Here is a 15,958-nt window from a genome sequence, read left to right as displayed (position 1 = left end):
TATGGGTCTAACTCATTCTTAACATCTGCACAGTCATCCATTTTATGGCAGTATCCTATAGTTAACCAGTCACCTTACGAACAGCGTTGTTTCTAGGCCTTTCGCTAACTTGATCTCCAAAGAGGTTACAACCAATTTAACTCCCATCCTTTAAGGAAGAACAAGGGGCTATTTCCTCACACCAGCCAAAGGCAGCATTGTTTGCCAACAAAAATGGGGTATAGCTCTTACCTATGAACAGGACTTTCAGATGTTACTAGTAGGCTTTTCAATACCTCTTATGTTCAAAATTAAGTTTCTAAAACTTAAGTGCAAGGTAATGTTATACTGTGGAATAAACTCATAAAAGATAAACAGGATCTAGTTCTGATTTTCCCACTGACTATTGCCATGAGTGACCTTGGTCAAATCAATCTTTCTGGACCTCAGTTTTCTCATGTGTTAGATAACCCTTAACTTAAATGTGTGTACATCACTCATCTCTTAAAACTCTAAAGGTTTTTCTCAATAGGAAATTGTTATTTCAAAAGTAAAATTTGCAAATAAGAGCAACACTGCATTTATAATTAAAAATTTTTAAAGTAGAAAACGTTTTCTGGTACCATAACTTACTCACATAGTGATGCTTACTTATCCCTCATATACTTCTAAAAGGTCTTCACAATAGCCATTTCAGTAAGACCAAGACATCACAGACCTAAAGAATACTGAGGCAATGGAAGTCTCACTGCCACCCTCACTATCTACATCTATACTCGCCTTCCATTTTATGGCAGTATCCTATAGTATAGTATAGTATCCTCTCTCTGGTTTTATTTTATTTTTTTTTCTCTCTCTCTGTTTTAAACCATACATAGCTCCCAAATATACTCAAGAGTAACATTTTTGTCTGTAATAGAAGAATTCAAGAAATGAGTATAAAGAAATGTTTTCTTTCTTTGGACTAATTCTTTCTAAACTGAAAGTAAAAAGAAAAACGAAATCATTTTTTTTCCTTCATATTTGAATAAACAAAAAAAGGGGAGGGGACAACCACACAAGATACAACAATCAATGTTTGCTTTCCTTCATTTATTACTGGACTAAAAAACGTTAATCCTTCTTTGGAAAATTTCATATTTATGATCTAAGTAACAACAAATTCAAAACCTCAAGTTCCCCCCTTCAAAGTACCTATAAATGTTATTTTTAAAAATGCAGAAAATAAAAAGGCTCATTCTTTTATTTAAATAAAAGAAAGATCTTGATTTTTTTTTTTAAAGATTTTATTTATTTATTTGACAGAGAGATCACAAGTAGGCAGAGAGGCAGGTGGGGGTGGGGGGAAGCAGGCTCCCTACCAAGCAAGAAGTCCGATGCAGGACTCGATCCCAGGACCCTAGGATCATGACCTGAGCCAAAGGCAGTGCCTTAACCGACTGAGCCACCCAGGCATCCCAGTCTCTTGATCTTTTAAATAACAGTTTGGTAGCAATACACACATATACATACATACACATACACACACACACACACACAAACACACACACACCCTTTCAAACTCCCTATTGCTAGGAAACAGATCACCTCCTAATTATAAATATCTATATAATCAAATGATTCCACAACTTGTATAGCTACAAACTTCTGTAAAAGTTTTTAAATATTACTTTAAAATATACATTGTATATTCTAAGATGAAAGCATATCATTTTGGGACTCCTGGGTGGCTCAGTCAGTTAAGAATGGCCTTTGGCTCAGATCATGATCCAGGGTCCTGTTCAGTGGGAAGCCTACTTTTCCTCTGCATGCCACTCCCTCCTGCTTGTGCGCTCCCCAACCCCCAATAAATAAATAAATAAATAGTTAAAAAAAAAAAAAAAAAAGCATCTCTCTGAATTACCAAGAATCTAACAGTAACAAAAAAAAAATTAAGGGACACCTGGGTGGTTTAGTTGGTTAAGCCGCTGCCTTCAGCTCAGGTCATGATCCCAGGGTCCTGGGATCAAGTCCCACATCAGGTTCCTTGCTCGGCAGGGAGCCTGCTTCTCTCTCTGCCTCTGCCTGCTACTCTGCCTGCTTCTGAGCGCACATGCTCTCTCTGACAAATAAATAAATAAAATTTAAAAAAAAATTTAAGACATCAGTATTACATTTTTAGAGAATATTCAAAATTAGTTATTTTAAAAATACCATGATGGCAAAACAGGATAAAATCCCATTCAAAACTGTAGCTAAAACCTCACTCATAAGATAGAAGCAAATTAAAACTACAATGAAACACCATTTTCAACATAACAAACTTTTGCATTCTCTCCATTCTAATTAATATGTTACCTTGACAAAGTGTTATCCTGACAAGGCTGACGGAAGGTAAGCACTCAGACATTAGCACTGTACACCCCAATGAAGAGAAATCTGACAATAACTATCAAAAACAAACCAACTCAATAATATCACCACTGGGTATTTTTCTCACAAATACATTTATATGCTTGCAAGATGACATGTGTACAAGTCTGGGGTCCTCTATGAGGGGATTAGTGCCCTTTTCTCTCATGTCCTCCCTCCCTCTCAAATCTGTGTTAAGCCAGCCAGTGCAAAGTATTTTGCTTTGGCAATCTGAACTAATACACACAGCAAAATACCTCTGTGATCAAACTAAAAGTGCAGCAAACATATATTTGCTTAATTCTTTAAAAAAAAAATCTCTGGAGGGATACCTGGATGGTGCCGTCAGTTAAACATCCAACTCTTGATTTCAGCTCAGGTCATGATCTTGGGGTCATGAGATTGAGCCCAGCCTGGAGTCTGCTTAAGACTCTCTTTCCTTCTGACCCTCCCTCAATTCTCTCCCTCTCCCTCCCTGCCTCAAATAAATAAATAAATAAATAATAAAAACAAACAAACAAATAAATAAATAATAAAAATAAATGATTTTTTTTTTAAACCCACCCTGGAAGCATACGCAAGAAGCCATTTTTAGGTAGGAGGAGACCTGAACCAGTAGAGGATGGGAAATGATTTTTCACCTTCTAAGTATTTTTTTAATAAACTGAACACACTACCTATTCCAAAAAATTACATTAAAAATATACTTTTCATTTATGTTATAAATATGTGAAACATCTTCAAAATGATAAAGAAGTTTTCTTTGTAGAAATAATGGTACAAGGGCACCTGGGTGGCTCAGCGGGTTAAAGCCTCTGCCTTCGGCTTGGGTCATGATCCCAGGGTCCTGGGATCGAGCCCCACATCGGGCTCTCTGCTCAGCAGGGAGCCTGCTTCTCCCTCTCTCTGCCTGCCTCTCTGCCTACTTGTGATCTCTGCCTGTCGAATAAATACATTTAAAAAATCTTAAAAAAATTTTTTTCTAGAAATGATGGTACAGGCTCAGGCACCACTTTAAAAAGGCCTCTATCAAGGATAAGAAAGCTGTTTTAGAAGCAACTACTGGTTTCATCTCACATTTATACCATTCTCATTTGGTATAGTTGTTGGAAGTCTCCCAACTTCTCCTTCTCCCCCATCTCTTATCTCTTTGCTCTGTCCTTTTTTCTTTCCCTATTTTCCTTCTTTTTTTTTTCATTCTCTCCCCCTACCATCCTTGACTAGGTTTTCCAGCTGCAGCCAGCAGCAACCACAGACTTCAGTTTCTCCCCTCCAGGGCCCTTCCGACCAACCTCAAGAACAGCAACGGAAGTAAACGGCAAAGGCAGCCAAAACTTAAATACAGGGAGACTCTGAGTGGGAAATCATGCTTTGTTACAAGACCTAATAAACCCAAAAGAGAATCATTTCTTTTACCACCAAACTAAGTTGTTCTAAACCCAGATGGTAATGCCAAAAGAGTAATTATTAAATCAGGCAATTTGGTTTTAATTTAAACCTGATTAAGTCTGGACACAATCATTTTATTAAGCAAGATCAGTATAAGGGAAGATTCTCAGCTAGGGAAGATGTTCCCTCAAACAAAGGAAACCAAGATCTTCCCTCTCTGCAAGGGTATAATTTACATCAAGAATATTCTCCACTAGGGACGCCAGGGTGGCTCAGTTGGTTAAGCAGCTGCCTTCGGCTCAGGTCATGATCCCAGGGTCCTGGGATCGAGTCCCACATCGGGCTCCTTGCTCGGCGGGGAGCCTGCTTCTCCCTCTGCCTGCCTCTTTGTCTGCCTGTGCTCGCTCGCTCTCTCTCCCTCTGTCTCTGACAAATAAATAAATAAAATCTTTAAAAAAAAAAAAAGAATATTCTCCACTATTTTCAAAAGCAAAAACAGAAGAGTTTAAAAAGACATAATTTCCAACAAATCTATTTAATGGACATTTCTTCTGGAACCTAAATTATGCAATTTGAAAAGGATTAAAAAGACTAATTTGCATGTCCTAACATTAACCTATTTGTATAGTTTTGATACACTATAACTTCTATGTAACAAATGGACTGTATTTAGATCTACAGAGGAAAAATATACAACACTAAGAAATTAGAATATTCCATTATTAGCCAAACCTTCTTCCTCAAGGTTTGGTAGAGTTCTCACTAGATTTTTGGAACAATATTTTATACATGCCTCTAAGTTGCCTTTCCCTTATTTTTACTAGCATTGATAGCCAATTTCAGATAAAGAAAACAAAAGCTAGGGTACAGAAATATACATTCAACTTCCCTTTAACCCCTACAGAAAAAAAAAGCAAATATTCACAACTTCTTCAAATCAAACTCAGTCAAGGCTTGAAGACAGTAAATGTTATGTTATATTTAGGCAGATCTCCTTTCCCCATTTGCAAACAGGTATTCTTCCTTGTAACAGATATTTATAGTGGTAGACACCAGGTCTGACCATAAAAATTATTTCTAAACTATACCTTTGTAGACTTCTATCCATTAACTGAAACCCGTAATTATTTGGTAATGAGGAAAGTAGATCTGCCTGTTTGTTAATGGTGCTTAGCCAGCATGGAACCCAAAGTAAGAAAAGCAGGCCTGTTATATACCCCAATGTGCTATTCAGTTCCTCCTCTGGGTAGTTCTCTTCTGTCCATTTCAATAAACAAGTGGCATATTTGCAGATTTGTAAATTTTTCTAAAAACTGACATGAAGAATATGAAAACAATGGAAATAAGCACATTTTATACACTTTAAACATTTATTATAAAAAAAGGAAAAACCCAAAATTAAGAAATCTATTTTCCTTTTAAATGGTGAGCAAGGACCACAACATATAAATTATTTTGGAAAGAAGAACATTTAAGGCTGATCTAATAAATTTACTTCTCGGCTTTGGTTTTTAAAAGGGTCATCATGATATAAGTTGCAAATGCAGCTGAGGCTCTTCTTTTTTTTTTTTTTTCCTTTTTTTGTTTTTCTTTGGAAGATTTTATTTTTAAATAATCTCTACATCAGTACAGGACTTGAATTCACAACCCCAAAATCAAGAGTGGCATGCTCTACCAACTGAGCTAGCCAGGCACCTCTCTTCTCTTTATGATTCCTGCTCAGATTCCTCCCCAAATAAGCCTTGAGAGTCCTTACTTTTCACTGTTGTGAATGTATACATTAATTTGGAATTAACAGGGATTCACACATGGTAGAGGCTCAAAAATATTTGCTACCTGATTTAGACCACTAGTAAATGATGAAACCACAATTTCTAAACAATTTATCAGTAATTCTTCATTCCTTGGGGGCACCAGAGTGGCTCAGTCAGGTAAGCACCCAACTCTTGATTTTGGCTCAGGTCATGGTCTCAGGGTCATGGGATCTAGCCCTGCTCAGGACAGAGTTGCTTGAGATTCTCTCTGCTCCTCCCCCACTTGCGCACACACACTCTCACGCTCTTTCTCTCTCAATAAAAATCTTTTAAAGATAATAATTATTATTAATAAAACACCTGGATTAAATGTCTGCCTTCAGCTCAGGTCATGATCCAGGGTCCTGGGACTGAGCCCAGAATCGGACTCTCTGCTTAGCAGGAAGTCTGCTTCTCTCACTCCCTTTGTCCCCCACAGCTCTTGCTCACTCTCTCTCAAATAAATAAAAGGTTTTTTTCTTTCCCCTTTTTTTTTTTTTAAGATTTTATTTGTTTATTTGACAGAAAGCTAGAGAGCATAAGTAGGCAGAGCAGCAGGCAGAGGCAGAAAGGAAAAGCAGGCCTCTAGAGAAGCAGGAAGCCCAATGCGGGACTCGATCCCAGGATCCTGAGCCCAAGGTAAGACACCCAACTGACTGAGCCACCCAGGCACTCTCAAATAAATAAAATCTTTAAAAAAATAAAATAATTTTTATTCATTCCTTTAGAGAGTTTATCCACTTTAAATACCTCTACACAAATAACCACCTAGAAATAAAAGTTCTTCCACTTAATAGCTACTTAGCCTTGGCCAATTCATTTTGACCTCCATTTTCTTCAACTGTAAAATGGGGATAACAATGTTCTGCCTTCCTATAAGAGTTGTTGTGAGGGTTAAATGAGACAACAGACGTGAAAACACTCTGGATACTATAAAGGCAATTATTTACCTTCCTAATGCCCCACATCTCTAAGGTCTAGCTAGATATGCAACTTAAACATTCTGGCAACTTTAGCTCAACATACCTAAAACCAAATGCATCATTTGACTCCCCAAATCTGTTTCTCCTGTGGATTTCTCAAAGGTTCAAATCTGGATGACTGATGCCAATTTTTACTCCCTTCCCTCACTACAACCCTCCAACCAATCACCAAAGTCTGTCAACCTTCCTCAGTTTCCTTCTTTAACAAGTTTCCTTCTTTTCCAGCCTACTAACACCTTTCCTGTATTATCTCATGTCTAGATCATTGCAACAGATCACCTAGTAGCTCCTCTTATTTCTAGACAGTTTCAGTCCCAAACCCTCAGCTTTAGAAACAAATATTCAACTGCCTACTTGTTAAATCTATCTCAACAGAAGATGACAATCTAGAGTCTATTTATACTAACATCTGTAATAGGCACCTTCTTAGCCGGATCCTAGCAATCCCCACCCCACTGGTTTTCACACCCGTGTGTGGGCTGACCTTTACCACTTTTTTTTTTAATAAAGATTTTATTTATTTATTTGAGAGAGAGAATGAGGGCAAGTGAGCACGAGAGGGGGCAGATCAGAAGCAGACCACCAACCCCAAGTTGAGCAGGGAGCCTGATGCGGGACAGATTTGATCCCAGGACTCCAGGTTCATGACCTGAACTGAAGGCAGTCACTCAACCAACTGAGCCACCTAGTGAACAGTGAGAAGTGACAGGACTTTACTTCCATGGTTAAGTTACAAAAGACTGACTTCCACTTGATAGCATTCTCTTGCTTTCTCACTTCCTCTCTCTGGTGAACATGCTGCCAAGTAGTAAGATGCTCTGTGAAAAGGCCCATGCAGCCAAGAACAAAGGAGGTGGCTGGCGGTCAGTTTATGAGGAACTGAGGTCTTTGGCCAACAGGTCAAAGCAACTGCATTGTGCCAAGAGCCACGAGGTAAGCCAGGAAGCAAATTCCTCCCAGTTGAGCCTCAAGATGACTGTAGCCTTCTGAAAGACCCAGAACCAGTGGATCCACCTAAGCTTCACAACATTGTGGGATTAAAAAATGTTGCTGTTTCAACACACTAAATTTTGGGATAATTTGTAACATAAAAGTAGGTAATACACTATCTCACATATTTCAAAATAAATATATAGTTACCAAAACATTTTAAAACCACACAAAAAAATAAGTATTTATAAAAAATAACTTTCAAGGGTGCCTGGGTGGCTAAGTGGGTTAAAGCCTCTGCCTTCGGCTCAGGTCATGATCCCAGGGTCCTTGGATCAAGCCCCACATCAGGCTTTCTACCCGGCAGGGAGTCTGCTTCCCCCCCTCTCTCTGCCTGCCTCTCTGCCTACTTGTGATCTCTGTCTGTCAAATAAATAAATAAATAAATAAATAATCTTTAAAAAAAAAAAAAACACATCAAACTTTCAGGCATCTGAAAGTCCTTAGTTAAGCATCTGTCTTTGGCTCAGGCCGGGATCCCAGGGTCCTGAAATCAAGCCCTGCATTGGGTTCCCCTGCTCATCTGGGAGTCTGCTTCTCCCTCTCCGCCCTTCTCTACACTAGCTCATGAGCACCCATGCATGCACACTCATTCTCTCAAACTAATTAATTAATTAATTAAATCTTAAAAAAAAAAAACCACCTTTCTATGGGATCAGTTGGTAGAACATGCAACCCTTGGTCCGGGGTTGTGAGTACAAACCCTACACTGGGCATGGAAAGTACTTAAAAAATTAAATAATAAATAACTTTCTATAATTCGAAGTGAAAGGAAAAAAGGTAGAAGTGATAAGTTTTCTATATGCCTGAAAACATGTAAAAATTAAAACACAGCTAGGAAAATCTTTGTACCAAGTTTAGCAAGTAATTTAACTATACAAAATTGAATATGTTGTATATGTTTATTATATAAAGAACTAATATAAATTTCTCTGGAACTATAGTGAAGAAATCAGTAAAAGATATTGACTCCAGGGAGGGAAACTGGGCAGAGAGGACAAGTATGCAAGGTAAGCATTTCACTGTATGTACTTACTTCTTTTACCTGTTTAAAAAAAGAAAAAGGCAACAAAATATCTTTAGAGTACTATTGGTATTAAAAATATTAATTGGCATGTAATATTTTAAAATATACTTCAAGTATATTAACAAGAAAAATATTGAGAAAAAAACAGAAAAATGAATAAAACATATAAGTAGATACTTCACAAAAGAAACATAATTGATCATGGACACCTGGGTGGCTTAGTCGGTTAAGTTACCTGAGCCTTCTTCGGCTCAGGTCTTGATTCCAGGGTCCTGGGATTGAGCCCACATCGAGCTCCCTGCTCTGCTCACCAGAGAGCTTGCTTCTCCCTCTCCCTATGCCTGCCACTCTGCCTACTTGTACTCTTTCCCTATCTCTCTGTCAAATAAACAAATAAAATCTTTAAAAAATATATTTATATGTATATATAAAATCATTTAAAAAGTAACTCAAAATGGATCAGATGCCTAAATGTGTTAATATAAACTCTTAGACAAAAACATATGCATTAACCTTTGCAGTCCCAGACTTAGCAACGGTTCTTAGATGTGACACCAAGTATAAGAAAAAAAATTTTTTAAATGATTGGACTTCATGAATAGTATAAGTTTTTTGTGCTGTAAACAGTATCATGAAAAAAGTGAAAAAGTATTCCACAGAATAGGAGAAAATATTTGCAAATCATATATCTGATAAGGAAATGTATCCAGAATACATAAAAAAACTCTTACAACTCAATAATAAAAAGATAAATAATCCAACTTAAAAATGGGCAAAGGATCTAATAGGCATTTCTCCAAAGATATACAAATAACCATGAGAGATGCTCAATGCTTTTAGACATCAGGAAAATGTAATTCAAAGCCACAATGAAAGACCACAATCACTACAATAATTAAGACAAGTGCTCGTAAGGATGTGAAAAAATTAAAACCCTAATACACTGCTGACAAGAATGTAAAATGGTGCAGCCCCTTTAGAAAATAGTCTGGCAGTTCCTCAAAAAGTTAAACATTAAGTTACCGTACGAACCAGCAATTCCATCCTAGATATACACCAAAGAGAAATGAAAGCACGCATTCACACAAAACCTGAACACAAATGTTCAAAGTAGCATTATTCATAATAGCCACAAAATGGAAACAACTCAAATGTCCACCAACTGACAAATCCATAAGTGAAATGTGGTATATTCATATAATGTAATATTATTCAACCATAAAAAAGAATGAAGTAATGATACACGTTACAGCATTTATAAACCTTGAAAACATTACACTAACTGTCTAAGTTTGCAAAGCCAAAGCCCAGGGTCTTAATCATAGGGTCTTTACTGAATTTCAACTACTCAGTAAGACATGACCAAAAATCTCCATTTTTAAAATGGGATAGTAGCAAATTACAGGTACAGTTGAATATATTGGCTCCCAAGTTCCAGAAATAGCTGAGGCCATGGAGAACAAAATAACAAACAGAAAACACACAGCTTAAGAAGATGATGGAATATCACACCAGCCTTTTAAGGAAAAAAGCCAAACAAAGATAACTGAGATAAGGAGAAACCAAAAGAAAGTAATTAAGTCAAGAAAAGAGAGGCGCAGGTGCCTGGGTGGCTCAGTGGGTTAAAGCCTTTGCCTTCGGCTCAGGTCATGATCTCACGGTCCTGGGATCGAGGCCCCCATCGGGCTCTCTGCTCAGCAGGGAGCTTGCTTCCTCCTCTCTCTGCCTGCCTCTCCGCCTACCTGTGATATCTCTCTCTCTCTCTCTCTCTCTCTCTCTCGGTCAAATAAATTTTTAAAAATTTAAAAAAGAAAGAAAGAAAGAAAAGAGAGGCGCTCGGCTGGCTTAATCAATGGAGTATGCAACTCTTGACCTCAGGGGTTTTGAGTTCTAGCTCAATGTTGGGTATAGAGATTGCCTAAAAATAAAATCTTAGGGGCACCTGGGTGGCTCAGTGGGTTAAGCCGCTGCCTTCGGCTCGGGTCATGATCTCAGGGTCCTGGGATCCAGCCCCACATCGGGCTCTCTGCTCAGCGGGGAGCCTGCTTCTCACTCTCTCTCTGCCTGCTTGTGATCTCTTTGTCAAATAAATAAAATCTTTAAAAAAAAAAAAATCTTAAAAAACAAAAAACCACCACCAAGAAAAGAGCTGTAACAAATACACTTACAAAGAAATAAATGGGAATATGAATCTAAAAAACTCATCATTTTCACTCATATCCTTGGGGAGGATAGAGCCAACTGTTGACTCAAGCGCTAAATGAGGATTAAGGAAAAGGAGGCAGCTGAGTGTATATGACTTTCAAGAGGAAAGGATTTCGCTGGATTTTATTATTGTTGTTTTTGAAGTCTAGAGACCCAGTCTCAGGGGAAGAAGCCAGGTAAAGAGAGTAACACAGGACAATAGAGAAACTACTTGATCAATGTCTAATTTGAAAAGGGACAAATTAGATTGGGGGGTAGGTTAAGAATTAGCCTTGGACAAGCCTCATTAAAATAAAAATATGTATGTATAGAAAAGCATTTATATCTGCATGGGGAGGAGTTCCTTCTTAACACAGAGTGTTTTCCTGGATGACTTAGGTCACTGTGACTGATCATTGTACTAGGAAGTAATATAGCTGAGTCTGCATGTGAGTCTGCATGTTAATTTTTCAAATCTTCTCGGACTGTCCTACACTGTCAGTTGCCATTTTCACTGGTACATTTCCCATGATAATCTTTTTCACTTGTGCTTCCAACAGATTCTAGTTTGAAAATTATGTAGCCATTAAATAATACTCTAAATAGGGGATATTACGATTTTGAATCAAAGTACAGAAGTACTTTGTGTATGGTTTTATGACAACTTTCTCCAGGACTAAGAAACCTGTTTCACTTCTCAATTCAATCGAGACTGGGTTTCAAAAAGCTAAGAAAAACAGAAGACTGACTTCTGACTTGGAATATTACTTTATTTTGCTTCCTTAAGTCATATCAAAATATCCCTACCAAGTAACTGCTAATTTTATAGGTTAGTCTTAAGCCACCAAAAAATTTAAAAAAAAAAAAAAAAGGTCATGCTGATTCCAAAAGTGCGCCTGAGCATCTCACAATAACGTAATATACTTTCTTGCCCTATAGTCATTTATCAATAAAAAGTTATAATTTTCTACACTTCATTTCTGTATGCTAATATAGTCATGCATATTTCACATATATGGATATTATTCATGATAAATGTATACCCTTTACAAAATCTTGGTTTTAGTTCTTTCAAATTTCACAAAAATTTCACAACTACAAACAGCACAAGGCTGAAAAGGACTAGAATTAGGTACACAGGCAGTCAGTTAAACAAAATTCATTCCTTTAGTTTCAATACCATAAATTAGTCTGATTTCATTCACTCTAAAGATTCTGGTGATCTAGCCAATTCTATTTCTGGGTATTTATCTGAAAAAAAAAAAAGAAAGAAAAGAAAAGAAAACATTAACTTGAAAAGATTGTCTGCACCCCCATGTTCAATGCAGCATTCTTTACTATAGTTAAGCCATGGAAGCAACCTAAGTGTCCACAACAGATGAACAAATAAAAGAAAATGTGGTATATAAAATGGAATATTACTCAGCCACAAAAAAAGGGAAATCCTGCCATTTGCAACAACATGGGTGGACCTTGAGGGCATTATGTTAAATGAAATAAGTCAGACAAAAACAACCAAATACTGTATGGTCTCTTATATGTGGAAACTTAAAAAACAAAACAAAATAAAAATGAACTCATGAAAAAAAAATGAACTCATAGGTAACAGAGACGGATCAGTGGTTGCCAGAGAGGGGGCGTAGAGTGGAGGGTTGGGCTGTGAACTGGGTGAAGGTAATCCAAATGTACAAGCTTCCAGTTACAAAATAAGTCCTGGGGGTGTAATGCATGGTGACTATAATTAATGATACTATATTTTGGGGTGCCTGGGTGGCTTAGCCATTAAGCATCTGCCTTCAACTCAGGTAACTATCCCAGGGTCCTGGGATTGAGCCCCGTATGGGGCTTCCTGCTCAGTGGGGAGCCTGCTTCTCCCTCTCCCACTCTCCTGCTTCTGTTCCCTCTCTGGCTGTATCTCTGTCAAATAAATAAATAAAATCTTAAAAATAAAAAAAAGATACTATATTGTGTGTTTATAAGTTGCTTAGAGAGAAATCTTAGAAGTTCTCAACACAATAAAAAAAATATAACTACTGGGATGCCTGGGTGGCTCATCTCAATTAGGTGGCCAACTCTTGATTGCGGCTCTGGTTGTGATCTCAGGGTGGTGATACTGAGCCTGGAGTCAAACTTCACACTCAGCAGGGAGTCTGAGATTCTCTCCCTCTCCCTCTGCTCCTCCCTTTGCATGCCCAGTCCTGGTGCACTCTTGCACGGGCACGTGTGCTCTCTCACGCTTGCTCTCTCTCTAAAATAAGTAACTAAATCCTTAAAAAAAAATGTTGTATCTATATCTAGTGATGTTCTCTAGATGCACTGTGATCACTTCGAAAACACATGCAAATAAGGAATCCTTATTTGTATGTGTGAATATAATTAAGTTACATGTAAAATATAGCTCAATTAAAAAGATTTTGGATGGTTATATCCCTCTCTACTTTACATATCAAAAACAAAAACAAAACTACCATTGCTTTTCCAGCACTCTTTTCCTGTTCCGTAAATTTTTTTCCTCATATCAATAAAAATGAACAAATGTAGAATTTCTCAACAAGACAGAGCTTGTAAATGGCCCGACCAACTCAAACTGAACCATCTTCAGGCTCCCTGGTCTGGAGTATCAAAGGCAGGAGCATCTGTACCTCTGCCCCTGTATTCAAATTATTTATGCATGGCTCCCCTTTTAAGTCACAAACTGAGGTGAGAATATTCTTATTAAATGATTCCATTCAATCATTCTATGAATGTTTCTAAGGCTAGCATGTGCGAGCCTTTGGAGAGAGCTGAGTTAAGCAGTTCCTGCCCTCACAATCTAGCAGGAGAGGCAGGCCTGCGAACAAATTGCAACACGAGCAAAAACAGAAGTTGAGTGCAGAAAAATTAAATCAGAGGAGGGATTAACTCTAGGGATATTAGAGGAAGTTGACGGATACATTTATGTATTCTCCAAAAGGCCTTCAATAAATAACCTGTTGAATGGACGAATGAATGAATAGAAACCTTGCTAATGAAAGATGAGATCCTAGGTCCAACTGAGATGTTGTTTCGGGAAATCAGTGGGTTACTTTACCTTTCAACAGCTGCAGAAATGAAGACTTGTTACCCCCACCTGAGGAAATCACCTTGAAGAAAGTGTCATACCTGTACTGCCAGCCTTTTGCACTGCCACCGCGGCTGCTGCTGCTGCTGCTGATTCCACCCCCACAGCTGCTGTTGCTGCTGTTCTTGTTCGGGGTCACCGCTGTGGCCAGGCCCTCCAGTTTCCCTTCACTCTCTGAGACTTTCATTGTTGCCAGTGGTTCACCTCCCTGCATCTTAACTCCGAAGTCCATTTGCCCTTCTTGGACGGGAGAGAACAACTCTGCAGCGGAGTTTTGTAGGTAATCTTTAAGATCTGATCTGAAGGTGATTCCAGTTACTAAATCAGGCCCGCGGCTGGAGTGGGAATCATCAAATCGTCCACGGGAGGACTACAAGCGTTCCTACCAAAGGAAAACTTTTAAGAGGGCAGGGGCAGCAATGAAGACAGAGATCCTTTTAATATGTATCTCCTTCTCGGCAAAAGCAGGGAGGAAAAAAGCTCACCCTGCCACACGGTTTGGTGGCATACTGGAAAAAAAAAAAGAGGCTGAAGCAGCGTGGGGAGGTCGCGGACTCTAGCCAAGAGGGCTGGGCGAAGGACGGAGGACCATGGACCGCGACCCGAGGCCTGACCTCTGAGCTGACGGCCTGAGCCACCGCGCTCCCTCTACTCCTCCAGCAGGTCCTCTGAAGGAGGGTTCCGTGCAGCCTGCTCGACGGTTCCCGCCGCAGCCCCCGAGACAGAGCCGCGGCCGCCCGCGCGCAGCCCGGGAGGAGGGACGGGGAAGGAGGCCGCCGGGGGCGGGACGCCGGCTCCCAGGGCCGTCTCTCCTCCGGCCCGTGGCGAGCCTCTCGGGGCGACTTCCTCCAACCCCCCGGCCCTGGGACCTCGACTGAGCTCCCAGGAGCCGGCGAGTTCCTCTCCCTCTCTCCAGCCCCAAACGTGAATGCCACAGCTGCGGCCGCCGCCCCACCCACAGCCCCACGGCGGGTCACCCACCCGCCTGCTCTTTCCCCGCCTTCCCTTCCGGAGTAGTGTGAGCTCACTTCCCCCAGAGCAGAAGCGCCTGGCGCCATCTTGGCGCAGGGCACGCAGCCCTGAAGGGGGCGGGGCCTCGGGGATAGGGGTGCTTGGGCGGTTGACCCGGAAGATGGGAAAGGACGGAGGGAGAAGGAGGCTGGACGGCCAAGGAGCATGAAACAAAGAAGTGGTACATGTTGGGCGCTAGTGAAGTGTGATTTCCGGCCTTCCTAACGGGGTCCTGTCCATTCATTTGAAGGTCCATTCTAGCCATTTTTAAAAAGAAGGCTTAGAAAAATAATGTTATTTCTGTAAGAAATTACAAAAAACCTCATTTTAGTGATTTTGCAAAAAAGGCATCACGTTGGTATAGGGCAAATCAGTGTGGAAATTAGAGTTCTCAAAATCAACTTTTTACCCCAGACAACTCTTCTACACTCCTTAGACTCCTTAGACTTTGGTTTTGGGGTCTGTAAAGTAGGAGTAATTGACAGGTGATTTTTTATATCCCATCTAATTGTAAATTCTAGTTTCTCCAGTTTCTAACAACATGACCTGTGAAGTAAATGTATACAAAATGCAAAACACTATGGAAAATGCGAAGAAGTATTACTCAAAAGTAAAAAGCTAATGCAGTAAAAATGTAGATCTATAGATAAAGCTATGAAGAAAATTACAGGAGGTGATATAAGAGACAAGTGGGATGGGATAGATAATCTGTTTTAGGAGAAAAGTTGAGAAAATTCATGTATGAGGAGATGACATTTAAGGTAAGAAATGAGGGCCGCCTTGAATGGCTCAGTTGGTTAAGTGGTTGCCTTCAGCTCACCTCATGATCCCTGAGTCTAAGGTTGGAGCCCTGCCTTAGGCTCCCTGCTCAGTGGGAAGCCTGTTTTCCCCTCTCCCTCTGTCTCTTGGCTTGTGATCTCTCTGTCAAATAAATAAATAAAATCTTAAAAAAAAAAAAAGGTGAGAAATGAAAAAAAGATGAGGAAACTAAGGAAAAACCTAAGTTTTATTTATTCTGGGAAATGAGAGACCCTGCAGCCTGGTGAGCAAGAATGAGAGTGGCATAAAATGAGAGTGAAGAAGTAGGTGGAGAAGTCTGGATTTTATTGTA

General features: G+C 39.5%; 1 protein-coding gene across 1 annotated transcript in view; it reads right to left on the bottom strand.

Moving 5' to 3' along the window:
• The window catches only part of OSBPL11 (oxysterol binding protein like 11), a 97,375-nt gene extending 82,568 nt beyond the window's left edge, over positions 1 to 14,807 (bottom strand). Inside the window, exon 1 of the mRNA XM_004745397.3 lies at positions 13,878 to 14,807. Coding sequence (XP_004745454.1) covers positions 13,878 to 14,068 — 191 coding nt within the window. The 5' untranslated portion in view covers positions 14,069 to 14,807. The remainder of the gene's footprint in view (positions 1 to 13,877) is intronic.
• Between the last annotated feature and the right edge of the window lie 1,151 nt (positions 14,808 to 15,958).

Source organism: Mustela putorius, unplaced genomic scaffold (assembly GCF_011764305.1).
Source record: "Mustela putorius furo isolate JIRA1106 unplaced genomic scaffold, ASM1176430v1.1 tig00003834_pilon_pilon_pilon, whole genome shotgun sequence".
Classification (NCBI taxonomy): Eukaryota; Metazoa; Chordata; class Mammalia; order Carnivora; family Mustelidae; genus Mustela; species Mustela putorius.
Note: the sequence above shows the minus strand (reverse complement) of the source record. Positions and strands in the feature narration are given on the sequence as shown.